This window comes from Nesoenas mayeri (assembly GCF_963082525.1).
Source record: "Nesoenas mayeri genome assembly, chromosome: 6".
NCBI lineage: Eukaryota > Metazoa > Chordata > Aves > Columbiformes > Columbidae > Nesoenas > Nesoenas mayeri.
Genome location: NC_137545.1, coordinates 30,042,643 through 30,059,302, shown reverse-complemented (window position 1 = coordinate 30,059,302; position 16,660 = coordinate 30,042,643). Strand labels below are relative to the sequence as shown.

At 39.3% G+C, this 16,660-nt stretch overlaps 1 protein-coding gene across 1 annotated transcript in view; it reads left to right on the top strand.

Moving 5' to 3' along the window:
* Positions 1-16,660, top strand: part of CNTNAP5 (contactin associated protein family member 5) — a gene marked incomplete at its 5' end in the record, with an annotated part of 271,482 nt that overhangs the window by 180,389 nt on the left and 74,433 nt on the right. Inside the window, one exon of the mRNA XM_080346433.1 lies at positions 10,339-10,539. Coding sequence (XP_080202559.1) covers positions 10,339-10,539 — 201 coding nt within the window. The remainder of the gene's footprint in view (positions 1-10,338; positions 10,540-16,660) is intronic.

The window sequence follows — 16,660 nt, the reverse complement described above, 5'->3', positions numbered from 1 at the left end:
TGGATTGTTACTCCTCTCAGGTAATGCTTCTGCATAGTTTTCTGAAAGTGTCAATATTCAGGGAAAGTCAAAAAAAGGGAATTCTATTTTGGAAAGGAAAAGAGACAAAGAAGTCAAAATTATTGTTCAGTGACACCCATACCACACCTCCTCTGAATGGAAAAATGTAGACAGTAAGAAGCATGGATGATATGCACATATGGGGAGACTAAATAAATTGAAAAGATTATGGGAACTATCACAGAAATGCACTGAGATCGTACGTGGCACAAAGAAAGCAAATAGGGATTGATTTTTTCCATTTAATAGGAACTAAGGGACAGCAAAGTATTAGCAAGATTTAGCTGTGGTAGTTTTTTGTTTTTCTTTTTCCTAATGCAATGAAGAATCCAACTTGAAACTTATTACCACAAGACAAGAAGGAGGCAAATGTATCAATAGAGAGAAAAAAAGATACCCTAGAAAAAGACCTAGTCTTGTCTCAGAAATTCCTAACATGCAATTAAATGTGGTGGTTTAGTTGCAGCTCTCAGCTTAGACAGCTGTGAGACAAAGCTCACTGTGAAATGGGAATGAGTTTCAGGAAAATCTTTTGCCTTCGCTCACTTCCTTGGGTATCTGTTTGCCCTCAAAAGCAGAGGCAGGTTCCTGGGCTAAATGAAGCTTGGCTTTTACTCGCTCTGGCAGTTCTTCTTTTTATATACAGTTCAAGAAGACATAATCTTTTTATCCCCAAAACATGTTCAGGTGGAAGAATTTGGAGGCAAAAGGGAAAATCCAGAGAAATGACTCATTTAGTGCTTTTAAAATTAGAGGTGTAGCGAGCTAACGACTTCTGGGAATTACAGCGCCTTGAATCTGTGAAGGATGAATTCAAAGAAGGAATCAGATAATCAGAAATTAACAGCATCATTGCATTTAGAAAGCAGTGTTTTCCTTAATGTTCAGTTACATTTGTTTAAAATAGTTTATAATTTTTACCTGTTTAGTTGGATAGGGGTCTTGTTTGTAGCCAGTTATAAACCAAGGCAGATTAACAGCAGCTTTGTCACATATTAATATCTGATCACAGGCATCCAAAATGTGATGTGGGTATGGGAAGTATCAACATTACAAGTTAATTTGTTGTGTCTATGGTCCCAGTGATTTCTCTGCAGCCTGTCAACTTTAACAGTCCACTGCTGAATAAAAATTCTGAAGAAAGCAGAAAATTGTGATTGTGTGTGTTGAGAGGGAATTGGGAAATCATACAAAGACAAAGGAGGAGACAGAAATAAGGGAAGGGAAATTTTACAGGGAGAAAATAAGAGGAAGAAAGTATTAAAAAATAAAAAGCCAATTTTCAGCATGGCAAGAAATGTAAGAGTAGAATGTCACAGGATATCTGCTGATACCAGAGTTGGTAAATGTATTTATTCATTGTCTGGAGAAGTGGCTGAAAAAGCAAGGTGACAAAAATTGTAGATGACATCCTATTATTTAAGCTGGTCAAGAAGCAGGAAGAATGTGTGAAGCATTTCAGAAGTATTTCATCTTGAAGGTTGTTTATTTCTTGTAAAAGTAAAATATGTTGTTGAAATTGGAGATTGTCAGGAACAGTAATGCACCTAATTAAAGGCATAGAAAAGTATCTGTACAAAGAGAGGTTACAAGTAAATATTCCAGGGCTATTTAGATTGGGAAGACCCAAAGTGAATGGACCTCATTGACAGAATTGACATTCCTTTACATTTTCTTACAGTAGGAGTAAAGAGACAGTTCAATGACAGCAAAAGACAACAAACTCAAAACTACATTAAAAAAAAAAAAAAAGACAGCATCTTATTAACATAATGTTTTCTTCACCTTATATGCTTGTTATACACAAAGGAAACTCACTTTCACAGGAAAATTCACCAATTGTAAGAAACAATGAGGAATCCATACAAATATGTGTGTGCATGAGGGAAGTGAACCGGTCTTATGTGCCTGATTGTAAATAGTTGGATGCTGTGAGACACCATGAGGATTTGTGTGGGTCCACGCAGGGCTTCTGAGTTTGGGATGGTTGTGTTCAGCATCATAGGAACACAGCTAGTCTGTTTCCAGGGCTGTCTGCATGGGAATGTGAACTAGTTCTGCTTGCTTTACCTGGGCTCTCCATCATCCGTGGTACTCTACACCCACACTTTTCTTTGCATAAAGTACAGAGAATAAATCCTGTTGTGCTTTGGGGTAATGAACAACCACCATCACTGGGAAAGAAATTTTCTCTGTAGGCTGATTGTTTGATAAATAGCTCAGTTGAATTAATCTTCACTTCCTACTGAAGTGACTGTTAACAATCAATATAGAAAATGGCTAATGGACCCCCTGAACATTTAGTCTGGCAGTATTTCCAGCATTGTGAAGCTTATTCTTTTTCTCTTGTTGCTTAGAAATCTATTGATCTGTCTTCAGTACTACTTAAATACTAATAATCATATTCTCCAGTGCAAAGTCTATAGACATGTGATCCACACCCATGTACTTGTTTTGCTGCCCTGTATGGAAATTGTTTGTAATGGCCTTTCCTCCTCTCCTCTGGAGTAAATTTTACCCTTGATATCTGAAAGATTTGCTTACAATTCTGCCACTGTACTTCTTTACTGAAGCTGTTTTACCGTATGAAGACCCTGGGCTATCAAATCAATAATGCTTAGAAATTGTCATGACTAGATCAATGGTTAATTTTTATCTTGGCTAGAAATCTGCCCAGTCCTCAAATAGTTTGCCTTTTTATTTATTTATTTATTTTCCTCCAGGGGGTGCAGATTGGGGAAAGTCCTTATCCCAGCTCCTGCTGTCAGTCCAAGATCTGTTTTTGAAACTGCCATAATGAAAAAAGCATTAATGAACAAAGATACATCTCTCCTTGTTGCCAATCTTCTCTGTTTTACATTCTCCTTTCAAAATGCAAATATTGCCTATTCTTCTGATGCAAGAAAAGTAAAGCTTTGTTTTCTCTGTTTCAGAAAACTGTATAGAAACTGTTTTTAAATCTTAAAGTAAGTGATTCTAAAGAGATGTGAAGGAGATTGCCAAAGTTATACTTGCAATTTTTTCTAAATTACCTCTAGCCCTTTTTTTTTATATTATTATTATTATTCAGCTAACAATGATCAAGATTTTATTCTTCCATATAGTACATATTTTGTGGTATATAAAAAGGATTGAATTCAGGAGGATACAAGTTTTGTTGGTAGCTGAAGTGTCTGAATACTTGAACTGTCTAAATAATCCCATATAGGCATGGTATTTGGTCGGTCACTTAAGGAAAACACTGTAGTAATTCAGCTTTACTGATTTTGCTGTGAACAAGGAGCAGACTGGTGTAACAAAGGGATGGACTGCTACAAGTCAGAGCTGGCTACACCTCAATCCTTGCCAGTAGGGATCCTCACTGATATTCCCAACATAATCATGGTGATGTTACTGTCCATGGCATCCACCTTTCCCTTTGTTACCACACAAAAATCTCAGTTCATCTGCTTATATAATTTATTAATCCATTTTTTCCATTAGAACTAAGCTTCTTTTACTTTGTACAGCAATTAAAATGATACAGAAGTCACCTTGTCATTCAACTCTTGTTAAGTTTCTTGTGGACTTGGCAGGCTCTCATGTGGAATGGAAAGCTGTCACCGTTAGGCTGAGGCAACAACAGAGAGGAGGAGGTCGTGCCCTTAATTCTGGTTTTATTACCTGCAGGACAAGAACTTAGATGGCAAAACTCCTTGAGATTCTTAGAATGAGGTAGATAAGATTTTACAGCTTTGAACTTCTTAAGGAAGTATTTGGAGTGTGTTTTTTATTTGTTTATCATTTGTTTTTGTTTTAAATGAGTGCACCTTGCAGCTTACTGTCTGTAATTGTGATTGACTTTATCACTGGAGAGAACAACAAATGGGGGGTCCTTTACAAATTATTTACTACTGCTTGGATTAAAATCAGCCCTTAAAGATTTACAGTTTATCCCCTCAGACACTACAGGTTGTTAGGCACACTGTAGTTCTGACAATTTATACATTTATGTTTTGAATTTTCATTAAGTATTGCAGAACTTCATAAAATGAAAAACAACCTTTAGTATTTATATGATGTCAAAGGCATTGAGGTGTCAACAGCTACCTTGCTGTTTTCAGCAAAACCTGCATTGAGAAATTGCTGTGTTTCTGATGAGCTTCACAGCAGAATATTGATATTTTGAGTGTCTCAGAACTCTGCTTAGATGGAGACCGAGTCAAAGAGGAGTGCACTGTTGTCACAAGTCCAGTAAGTGTGAGTGTAGTGGAGAAGTGTCCATTTTACATTAGGAAGTAATTCAGTGACTGTCTCTTCAATGTTTTGGAGAAGAATATTTCTCACAGCTTATGGTAATTACCCTGTATTAGAAGAAGTATGGAAATGTAAGATCATCAAAAAGTAAGCTGGCAGCATAGTGGTTTGGCATCTATGGGCTTCAGTACAACATGGGGGGATGAGAATCCAAGGCATTACGGAAGAGGCATCTTGTTCTCACCCATCAGAGCTGCCTGGTGTGGTCATTCCACTGACAGAGACCCTTTGAACCGTGGGCTCAGAGTGAGCAGATTTCTTGCCTGGACCATAAGGAAGTTGGGAACTTGACTCCTCTCTGCCAAGACTAGAACAGCATGTCTGCATCCAGGGCTATCACTGCAACCCCTCTGCCTTCCTGGTTCCGGCTGCCAACTGCCAGAAGAGATTTACAGACTGGGAATATTTCCAGGCGTGAGCAGCCCTGAGGAACATGCACTGACAGGTACAGTCTGCCAGTGCCATTGGAGAGTGGGCTGCACACAGGACTAGGGGGACTGGAACCCCCCAGAATTGGAAGTGCATTGCGGTGCTTCTGCACTGGCTGGAAGTGGCTGAGTTGGAAGGTATGAGGAGACTGATGAGCACAAAACAAGCTGCAAAAGCACATATTGCTGGGTCAGCCAGCAGGAAAAAAAAAAAAGGTGGGTTTCATAGCAGGCTCAGAAAATCCCTTCTTAGAGTCAGTGAACTAAAGCTGTTTGCTGTAAGAAATTGTTTTTTCATATTCTATGAGGGGTGTATGTTAGTACTGCTGAGTTGAACTGCCACTGCAGCTTATTACAGTTTTCAAGAAGGAGAGTTTGTGAGGTTGCTCCTGTAATCACTGGTACAGCATTCAGGACAATATTTGACATTCAGTGTAGAACACCATGAACAAATGCATCATACAAGCTCTCAGAGCAATTTCTCTCTCTCTCATGTAGCATTTACCGTATGTTTGGCTTGTTGGCAATTTAATCAGTCCGAATAATCTTGTTTTGTGACAAACATCCTAAATCACAAAGGAGTGATGCAGTTTGTATGGGTGAAATGTGCTTCACAGAGATATTTCAAGTTGAAGAATAAAAATGAGAATTAGACAATACAGGACTCATTGAAAGACAGTTTTCCAGCTGCTCTAATTTCCCACAATTTAATCTGTGTGCTGCCAAAAGCAACTTGGAGGCTTCCAGCAAGATGATAGAACTATGGGCAAGGCTAAACAGAGGGCCTAAAATGTGCTGAATGCATTGCAGTCCCATGCTGTAAAAACATCTCCTAGGACCAAATACAGGCTACATAATATCCTAGTAAATTGGACCATTAAATAAAACTGCAAAGTCATAAAGCTGTAGCATTACCCTGAAATTAAAGCATTGTCACCTTTGAATTATGGAACAATTTAACAAGCATTTAGGAAATCTGCTTTTCAAGGCTGACTATTCCAGGCTATACAGTAGATGTGGCTGCACTCTCCTACTGCATTTTGAATGTCTTTCAGCTTGTGTGTGGTTTGAAATTTTACCAAGCTGAGAAAGTAATAAAATAATAAAGTAGAATAATAGAAGGTAAAAATAAGCAGTGACCTTTGCCTGGAGAACAACTTTTTCATTCTTATTGCAAATTCTGAAGTGCAGAGAGAGCTCATTAAATTGAGTAAACAGGAAAAAACATATAGTGTGGACAGATGTGAAATAGACATAACCTGTTTGTTGAAATAAAGGAAAAGAGAGCCTTATCTGCCTAAATTAGTGGTTTCCAGATATGGAGATGGCTAGAAGGAGCTAGTGACACCCAGCTTGTTTTACCTCTATGATTACAGTGTTGCTGCCTAAAAATATAGTGGAAAAAAATAAGCAAAAAGAATAAAGTTTGTTTTGGTTTGGTTTTTTTCAAGATGTTCTTTATATTGTGAAAAAGGAAAAGCATTTGGAGTCCCATTTTCAAAAGCCATAGACACAATCCATGAGACGTATGCCTCTGCAAAGACATATGCAAGTCATGGAGATAAGTTGCAGACAGGTGGTGCACATTGCTGTGTGCATGTCCAGATTGCAGCTATGTTTCTTACATAGGTCCTGAAGTATGCCTGAAAGGCAAGCTCCCAGATTGTTGTCAGTAGGCTTCAGAGTACACGCTGATCGATCTTTAAGGGTATAATTCCTTGACCTCGTTCTGAGGCAGGCATCTGTATTCTGGGACAATCCCTGGCTAAACATGTGCATGTGACTTTGAGAAAATAGTATGATATTTTTCCAAATTACGCTGAGTTTGAGGTGGAGAAAATAGTGCTCAAATAAAGCTTGGGAGCTGACCTGAGTGGGAGTGGTGAGGGTCTTCAGAAGAAAAGTTGAGTTTATTTTTGTCTGTTTTTCTGATCTATGGAAGCTAGTGCACATGGTCTTGCTTTTGTCTTGGAATGGTTAAAGAATTTACTGCCCTCCAGCTCTGAGTTACTTCTCCTTCTGCCAGCTGAGACTCAGGAGGGAGAAGTGTTGGCTCTCACAGTCTGTCCAAAGCAGACTAAAATTCAAATAATTTTCAGGCTAATTTGCTGAATGTAAACCAAGGAGTGTCCTTTTGAAAGAAGTTACATTTTCTGTTGTTTTGGTGTTGTGGTTTTGTTTGTTTGGTTGGTTGTTTTTTTACTGTGGTGTGTGAATGCAATCCCTTATTCTTTTAGCAGGTTGTGCATGACTTTGTGCACATTATGTAGCCCCTCTACACCTCACGTTCCTCTTTCTAAAATTGAACTATTTATTTTTAACCTGGGAAGCAAGAATAAGTGTGGCTGATGTGGTTGAATAAATCCCTCTTACTTTTCCTCCTTTAGCATTGGTGTCACCAGCTCTTTTGTCTTGTATCGGCAGTGTGTTGGGCTGCCATTCTAATCTGAAGATTCGTTTTCGGACTCCAGATTTTTAAAGCCTTTTTTTTTAAATTAAAAATAAAAATGGTAGCAGAGAATTTGTTCCTGTGCTCTTCCTACATCAACTGTGCACAGGAAAAAGAAACAAACAGTGGCGGTAGCTTTTGCCATCCCAGAGGTATGCTTCATGGTGGCTGTGACTTCCCTTTCACTAGATCAGTGAGCCAAACTTACATATAGTTTTTTAGAACTGATGGTTACCTTTACTTCAAAGATGGAGCATAGAGGGAATCTTTGAAGTGACCAGCAAAGCACAGATTTCATCTGTAAAAGTAATAAGCGTAACAGATCAGGCATGTGTAGATTAGGAAATGTCTGAAATGTGACTCCGAAATTCTTCCCTTCTGCTGTTATTTTTTTAATTTTTTGTTCTGAAGCACTTTCTAAATCACAATTGCTTTGAGTATGGAGAGAAGCTTGATTTGTTTTTCCTTTCCCTTTGCAAATTAGAGGATGGAAAGCCTATGGTTAGTTTGTCGTTTCTAAAAGATCCTGCAGAGAAAAGAAGTTCTTGAATGTCAAAGTTCACATCTCAGAGGGACAGCTGAGTACAGCTGTAATTATAACAAGACCATTGAAAATTAATGAACAATCACATAAGAAAACCAGAGAAAAGACCTGTCACATTGTCTGTCTAACACACTTGTTAATGAGTGCTTGTCCCTAACAATATGTCTACTGTTGTCTTGTCTAACCTCGTTTCAAACATGTCAATTAATTACATTTCCAGCACTTCTTGGAAAGACAGTTTTATGCTATGATACTTTTAATAGGTTTTTCCTAGTAATCCTTCATTGCTTCTCAATTACTAGATATTGATATTTTTGGCTTTGCAGGTACCCACACGACACCTTTATTGGTGTGCAGGTACACAACTTGAACAGCACAGTAGCATTAACCACTCTGTCCCTCTAACATTCAGCTGTTGTACTTCCTGAGAAGCACTGTAGCCACCATTGTGAGCACTGATTTTATTGCGGTTTCTCAAAATTATGTTAATAACTCTTAGTGGGGAGGAGCTTGTGATTGCTTATCTGGAATTTCAGCAACCATTTTGTTCCATGTTCTCTTGGTTTTTCCATCTCACTTAGAGTAGCAGCAACAGGATGTTTCAATTTTTAGTTTTTTGGTTGTTTTTTTTTTTTTTTTTGCTGAAGGCAGATCCCAACTTGAGTGAGAGGAAAGTTAGCTCACCCTCAACTGCTTCTGAAAAATCCACTCTGTTCATGTCAGTCCTTTAGAGAGCAAAAGAAAAAACAGAAACTCTGGCTGATAAGAATCACTACTTTCAGATGTACAAGATGTGTGTTATGAAGTCATTTAATTACATTGTGTTGGAAGCAATATGTTGTACAGTACTGCAGGGTTTTGTGCTACAATGTTGACTATGATTACAACCACAGAGGCAAATTTTACAAGCAATAAATTTGTAATATTTCTTGTGATTTCAATCTAACTTTTGTGTATCACACATTGTAGCAGTTTCATTGAGTTTCATTCAAACGATCCACAAGCAGCATCCTGAACTCAATAAGAAACACAGGATTACAGATCTATGAACAAACTCTTTCTGTCCACCATCACATAAATTATGAATGTGTTGTGAGTGAATGTATGGTTTTCTGAGTGTAAACCGCCCTTACACTTAATGCCATGCAGTACTAGGAGAGTAATTTCTCCCTAACTTGTAGCCAGGTCTTGGAACAGACCTCTTTAAATGGTTTCCAGATGGTTGTTTTTACTTGTCTGTCATCTGAATGCCTCCATAATGACAATCCATTAAACCATCCAAGTGTCTTTGCACAGTTAGTCCATTTAGGGGTTTTATACACCTATTAGTGTTCTGTTGAAGTAATCTGTGCATTATTTGTAGCTTAACGAAAGACAATTCAATTCATTTCAGTGGCCACAAAGCTATGGCCCTTATCATGCCAGTGTATCGGAGAGTGACAGGAAAGCTGATGGTCTGCAGAAGCTCAGACCAGATAATCTGCTAAAATCTGAATACTTAAATGCACAGTTTTTAAAATTGGTTTAAAAAAGTTCTGGTTCAGCATTACCAACAGTTTCCCTGTTGAAACAGGCTTAACAAAATAGAAATCTCTTATCTAGGTCTTGCCTCTTGCTTTGCAACTGTCCATCAGTTTCTGCAAGTCAGATTGAAATCTTCCTCTCATGGAATGATTACAATTTACTTCCTTAACTTTTTCCCTGTCAAGTATCTTCTATCCTCCCTGGGCAACCAGAGTCTTTGATAAAGAGAGGATTTACTGGATGTGACTACTAACAACATCATGGAGCATGTGCAGGGCTCAGTCCTGTGAATCCCCATTAAAGTGTTTGCCGTTCTCTCTAGGTCAGTTTGGCAGATTGGCTGTTCAGACTGTCCTTGTTATCTTCCCATTGCTGTCTCATCAGAACCAGCTGGGAAACAGCCTCCCTGCTAAGCTAATTGTTTCTAATTGGAATGTCCTGCTAATCATGCCAAGCCCAATGCCAGTCATGAGTTGGGTTGTTATGGTGCAGGGTTGTGCATAAACCTAGGTTCTGCTTTCTGTTATCTATGAAATCCCTTATTCTGCCAGTAAATGCAATGAAGGGGAGGAGAACGGGCTCCCCAGCATGGAAAAGCATCAACATTTACAGTTAACTACAGATGTCAAGTCATATGGTGCTCTGTACCATCATTCAAGAAGGGCATTGCTCAACTTATATGTAGAAAAATCTGAGAACTGAGTAATATGAGTGATCTGACTTCCAACTAGGTGGTAAGAACGTACTCTCAGTTTTACCCTTTTGGCAAGAGTTTGTGGTGAGTTTGTGCAAGCTCATCAGCTGCAGTTCTCCACTACCATTTGCTGCTATAACAACATGGGCTGTGCTCACATGGCTCTGTGGGCTACACTGACCTGTAACAGGTCTTCATCACAGAGTCACCATTTCAGAGCCCTGGGTCCTGCTGATCCTCTCTCCAAAGCAGTAAAGCATTATATTTCAACTGTTTCTGTGTTCCCTGCTTGTTAATAGTTTTGTGCTATTAACTTTCCATTCAAACCTTTTTCACTTAACAGAAGATAAAATCTGGACTACAGTGCAGCACAACAACACAGGGCTAACCAGAGTCCAAGGAGCTGGTCCGGAGAAGCCGTACACCATGCCCTTTAACTACAACAGCAGTCTGGAGCAGCTTGAAGCCATGATAAACAGTGCTGAGTACTGTGAACAGGAGACAGCCTACCACTGCAAAAAGTCACGTCTCTTGAACACTCCGAGTAAGTGCATGGTCCCAAATCTTTCTTTGTTAACTCTTACTGATCGTACAGCATGCACTGTGACCACTGTGCATGTACAGCCACACTGTGACTGAGAAGGTAAAAATAATAATAATAAAATAAAACAAATAGTAGCATTACAGAATAGAGTGAAAAGCCTTTTTCTTTCTTGGATACCACTGTGCAGTGCCTGTTCTTTCATGCAAGAGGGTCAGAGCTTTGTAGAGGAGTTTCCACTCTAAGTTCATGCATATAAAGGCTCTGAGAGCTTCCACAAGGAAAGTACTCCTTAGAAACCACAAAAGCAGTATGCAGCTGATGGTAAATGGATGTATTTATTAATTTACTGTTTTAACTGTATAGTCAAGATAGAAAGCATCCAGATTGCTCTAGAATCTTATGATGTTTCCGGAGAGGAGGGATGTACTCTTTTCTGAGTCTCATAGCCCTAAATATGATGTTTAAGGTGGTTGGTAGTACCATTTATGGGGTAAAACTAATTTTCCCCTCATGATAGAAGGAAGAAGGTTTTCACTCTGATTTAATTTAGCAGCAACAAGAAAGCAAAGAGTCTGATCAGTTTGTGTCTCTCTGCAGTACCAAATCTCCAGTAGCTACTTGGGATGGCTGTCTTCCACTTGACTCTCTCTTGGAGTCAGGATTTTGCATTCGCTTATCCAGAGAGATGAATGACTTTAAGGGCAGGCTTCTGAATGTCTTCAAAGTCTTGTCTGTCTGCTCATAGTGTCTGTATCATCCTTGATTAGTATCAACTCTTAAATTCATTAGTAGGTTAGAAAAAATCCCACTGAAAGCCTTAAGGGGAGCTGGCTGTGCCTATTGGGTTAAAAATACCATGAGATGTATAAGAAACCTGCCTAGTTCCAGGAAGGTTACTATAAAACTGATTGTTTATGGATCCAGTAATCAGATGACTTACTGCCAATCTATTTTTAAAACCTGTGAACTATGTCTTTGGTATCATCAGAATTTACCAGCCAAAAAACACTTGTATTGGTAATAATTTTCAAAAAAATTAATATTAGCATCCATGGTGGAACACAAAGGGAAAACAAAATGCAAGCATAACTGCTCATAAAGAGGGGCAACTAATGTCTTACAGATACCTGCAGTGTTTGTGTCTTCTGTTTCCTGCAACACAACTGACATATTAAAAAAATATAATCCTACACTGATTATTTCTGATTTTTTATTATTATTTTTTTTTAGGATGAGACCACAATATTAGAGCAGGTCTGCATGTATTTGCTTTTACACATTTCTGAGAGGTATTTGGTCATGTATATACTGAAAAGTGAACTATAAGCGCATTTTGAAATACCTCTTGTGTGTCGTGCCTCTTGTTTAGGGCCAATTCATAAAGATCAAAACCCATTTCTTCTTTAAAAGAAAAAAAAAAAAGTAGTGATAATCTTGTGTAAATTGACAGTATGTAAACTATCCTACTTCAGGGCTAAAGCTATCTGCCAAATGGCAGACTGGCTAAGATGATTCCTGACAGGCAGCTGCTTCTCTCTACTTGTCCAGGACCAAAGCTGTGACTCTGACTCCTCAAGGGAGAGGAGACAGGGACAGTGTCCAGGAGCCCAGCTTACGCTCTTGCAGCTGCTGCAGTACCACAGCAGTCCTCAGAGCTGACCACACAAGAACTGTAGGACTCGTAACTCTTTAGTACAGGTCCAGCTGATAAATCAGAAAAAAATTATAATCCAGTGCTGTTCATGTGGCAGACACCATAATTTTTTCTTCCTTTTTTCTTCTTTTTGTATGTTTTTTAGTTACACTTCCAGTTTTTCATCCTGAACTTTCTCAGTAGCCTCAGGCTGTAAGTTTGGCAAGACGTGGAACATGCTCAAAAATAAATTGCTTGAATTCTTGAAATGATAAGATATGGGAAACAATTTGTTCTTAGCTGAGTATTAAGTGTTTTTAAATAATAGAAAGGCATTTTTTCCAAAGCTTTAAATAGCTGCATTAATTGATACTCATTTTGAGGTGAACTGCTGCTGTATTATAGAAGAGCCTAGAGACCCAGTGGTGCTGAACACTGTAGGTGTCTTGAAGATTTCTAAGATTTAAAGAATTTCTATGCCTGTACTTAAAGATAAGCTACAAGTGCAGATATCTGTATGGCATTTTGGGGGCTCACTGCAGAAGATTCTCACCTGTGTTTATGCCCAGAAGTGACTGGAGGGACTTCGATTTGGGATCAGAGCAACAGAACAAAAATCAAAACTCTTGGGTTTTGTTTCTTGATTTGGCCTAGGCTTCTGGATGCCTGAACCACTATGTCCTCTATCTGTGTTACCAGGGTATCATAATGTGTAATTACAGTTAATGAACCACACTTCAGATCTTCCTTCAGAAGTCAGTATATCATGCGCATGTATTGATGATAATGCTGCATTCGTAGGCCAGCAGGAAAAGTTACGTGACCTAATCCAACTGGCTGAATATCACCACTCAGTAACACTCTGGGCTGAGCCCCAGCAGTGAATGCTGGATGGAAGGGCATCTCCCAGAGTTGTATCTGATCTTGATAGAACTATAAAAGTTCCCCTTCTTGCACAGAATCTAATCAATTTCAGAGCTTCCTCTCATTTTGGGCTTTGCTCTCTTTTTTCCAAGGAGATGGAATGCATGATGAGGATAGTCGGTAGCACCAAAACCCAAAACCCTTGTCTTCAGGATGTAAAAACATTGTCACATTTCAGAGAGTAGCAATAAAAAGATTTAACTTTCCTTTTGTGTTCGGAATGTTACTATTCACCAAAAATGCATGTTGTTACATAGCAATTTTGGTTTTCACAGCTTTGATGTGGGGGGAAAAAAAAAGAGAAAAGAAAAAAATCACATGTCTGGGGAAGGGGACAAGCATGACACTCTGGGCTGCCTCAGAAAGAAACTGAGGGAGGCTCCTGGCTTGCATAAAACTGTTCCAGTTTATATCAAGGATTTGTCTGTCTTTCTGCTACCTCTTGCCCTGAAGACATAGGCACATCCCCAGCAGGTATGATTCATCGTAGTCTCCCCATTGAGTTACTTGGATTTACATCTGCAATGTGTCAGACATGCAATCTGGCAGTTGGCAAAGGAGTTACTCATCTCCCCCTCCTGCTGTCTGGAACAGCCTTATCAGTTCTCACTGTCATACTATGGCTTATCTGCAAGCATGTCTTTGAAAACTGAAATTAAATACCCCTGAACTGCATTTTTGTACATCTCTGCCATCGGAGAGGTTTTCAGGAGGTTTGTGAACATCAGAATGAATGTCTGTTTATCAAAGGAATAGCTGGCTTTCTCATGATGCTGGCAAATGAAACTTATAATTTATGACCAGTAATTGCAAGTCTCTTGTGACTTCTCCATGCCTGCTGGAGAGGCACCCAGTAAACCAGAGCAAACCTGATAGTTGGCGTAATTAGCAAAGTCACCCACACTTTTAGCAAAAAATTGCAGACTTTACCACCACCTCATCCTTAGAAGCACAGACCAAGATAAAGTAGCAGGAGAGGAGGTGGGCGAGCAGGAAGCTTGGGCTACCTCTAAATGTGCTGCCTGTATTCTGGGAATACGAAAATAAATTTAGATCCCTGGGGCTCTGATTTCCTTTATGGGTTTTTTCAGGTAATACCTTGAAGAAGCGGATATGTACAAGGATAGGTGCATATGTGCACATGCACATTTAATTAAACTGTTAACATACAAGATGTTTGAAGGTCTGAAAATACTTTATTAACTGAACAAACTCTCAGCTCTGACTGAATTTGCTCAGTTCTCTAGAAGCAGCGGGTGTACTCAAAGACTTAACATTTGGGAAGCTGCCTCACATCCACCATACCAAGGACTTAAAATCAGTGGCAGGACAGCTTGCTTTATGGTACTTGCCTGACAGTCTGTCAAGTTCATAGTATGTTTGCATAGGCGGGGACTGAGAAAAGAGCAGTCCTAGAACAAAATCAAAGAAATAGGGATGTCTTTAGGTGGTTTTCTTCCCAGCTTCTTCCTTATTTTTCTCTTTCCAGTAGAATTCCCACACCGTGTCACCACAAGCTTTGATTTCAAAAATCCATTGTAGACACTACTTCCCTGAACATTCTGCCTGTCCCTCTTTAGATCTGTAATATATCAGTATTATACAGCTTGCACTCAGGTTTCCACCTCTTCTTCTCCCCTCTGTCTCCCAGCTAGACCTGTATCTTGGTATTGAGCTGTACCATGTACTGTCTGCAGGTCTGTGACCTCCTATACCAGACAGCTGTTTGCCCTCACCTAGGTACCACTGCATTTACCTTTTTTACCTCTGTTATTGGGAGAAAATATTTAGTGCTACCTCACAGCAGGGAGCGTGCCCCAATTTCTGAGTTTAGACTTTAGTTCAGACTTAATTCTGCTGCTGAGACAGTTCAGTGGTGTTTTATCTACGCCCTGTATGTTGCTAGAGCTCTTCATCTGTGCAGGTTCCCTCTTTAGCTCCACATGAGATGTCCAGTGATGTCAGAGCATCAGATGGGAAGAAATGTCTGCAGGGTCCTGCCTCCAATAGTGACTGCTGGAAAGATCTAGCTTAGGGTGAGTACACAGGTCCAAATGTCTTCAGTACAACCCTCAATATGTTCCCATCATCCACAGTTTCTTTATTAAGGGCATTAGAGTTTATGTCATTGACAATCTCTTTCAGTAGCCACTATGGATCTGGTGTTCATAAACTTGTCTAATCACTTTTTGAACTTTATTATATTGTCTGCCTCTGTAGCCTCCTAGGAAAGCAAGTTCCAGGAATTCCCTACTTGCTGTCTACAGCACTATTTATTTTAATGTGTTTTAAACTAATGTTTTACTCAGTGCACCTAGTTCTGGTGTTGCTGGATGCAGTGAATCACAGTTCTGCACTCATCCAGTGCTTTTATAGCCTTTTAGTTGCTCCTCATGAATAGTCTCTAACTCTAGTATTTTTTTTTCCACCAGAAGTGACACACAGTGTTCTGAAGTGTGGTTTGTACCCAGGTTTCATATAATGGGAACACCATTTTTTTAGAGCAGATAAATCTGAATGGACAAAGGAGTGTGAAGCCTGGATTCTTAATATTTTTTTTAACCTAAACGTACCACGAAGTGATACAAAATGACCCATAACAAGCAGTCATTTACCATTGGGCTTTTGCTCACTATTATTTTATGCTTTTCAAATATAATTTCTACTTTATCATTCCAGGTCCTTTAAAATGTTATTGCATTACCAGGAGACTATTTGTCATTGTACAAAATAACATAGAACAGGGCAATGTGCCCTCAAAAAGTGGTTCATATTGAAGTGAGTGGTTGATAGGTGGCTGGTGTAGATTGTATGTTGTAATTATTTTGGGGTAATTAGAATCCCCTTCTTGAGAACAATTGTCTTGCCATCTGTGTTTCCATCACCGTACCTTGTCTCTCCTCTCCAAAGTGGCAGTGCTGACAGCTTCTCACAGCACAATTTTAGATAACTTGTGCTATATTTAGAGACTTTTGAATAGAGTTTACTACAGCGATACAACATGCACGCTTATTTGTAACGAGAGATTTAGAGGCCATTTTTAAAGATGCTTTATTTTTAGTAGTGTGTAGCTGATTAACGTGCAGGTGGTCTAAGCAGAATTAAAAAACTGTTGTGTGGGCAAGGTAACTTGGCATCCAGCATGTATGCACCTTAGAGTAATTGAAATATCATTATCCCAATTTCTGACTTTGCTCCCCATATACAATCCATCCTGACTGACAGCGAGGTAGAGTGTGCTATAGCTGTAAGGAAGGAATGGCAGCTGCTTGCATTACTTCTCCTCTAGTCTTGTTGTGCTTCTCTGAGATGACAATGCAGCCAGGAGGCCAAGCCACGGGAAAGACATGGGGAAAAATCCTTGCTCAATCATACACTGGATGGCTTCTAACCCAGTGGGAGTAAAGCAGGATCCCTCCTTGAAACCTGTTGCAGGAGCAGACAGGTTTAATGCTACCTGGCTCACTTCTGGAGTGAAACCAGAAAGACAGGAGTCTCTTGGGACTACTGTGGACAATAAAGTGGCATTATATGTGTTTCTTTTAGAAACAGAATGTCAGGTGA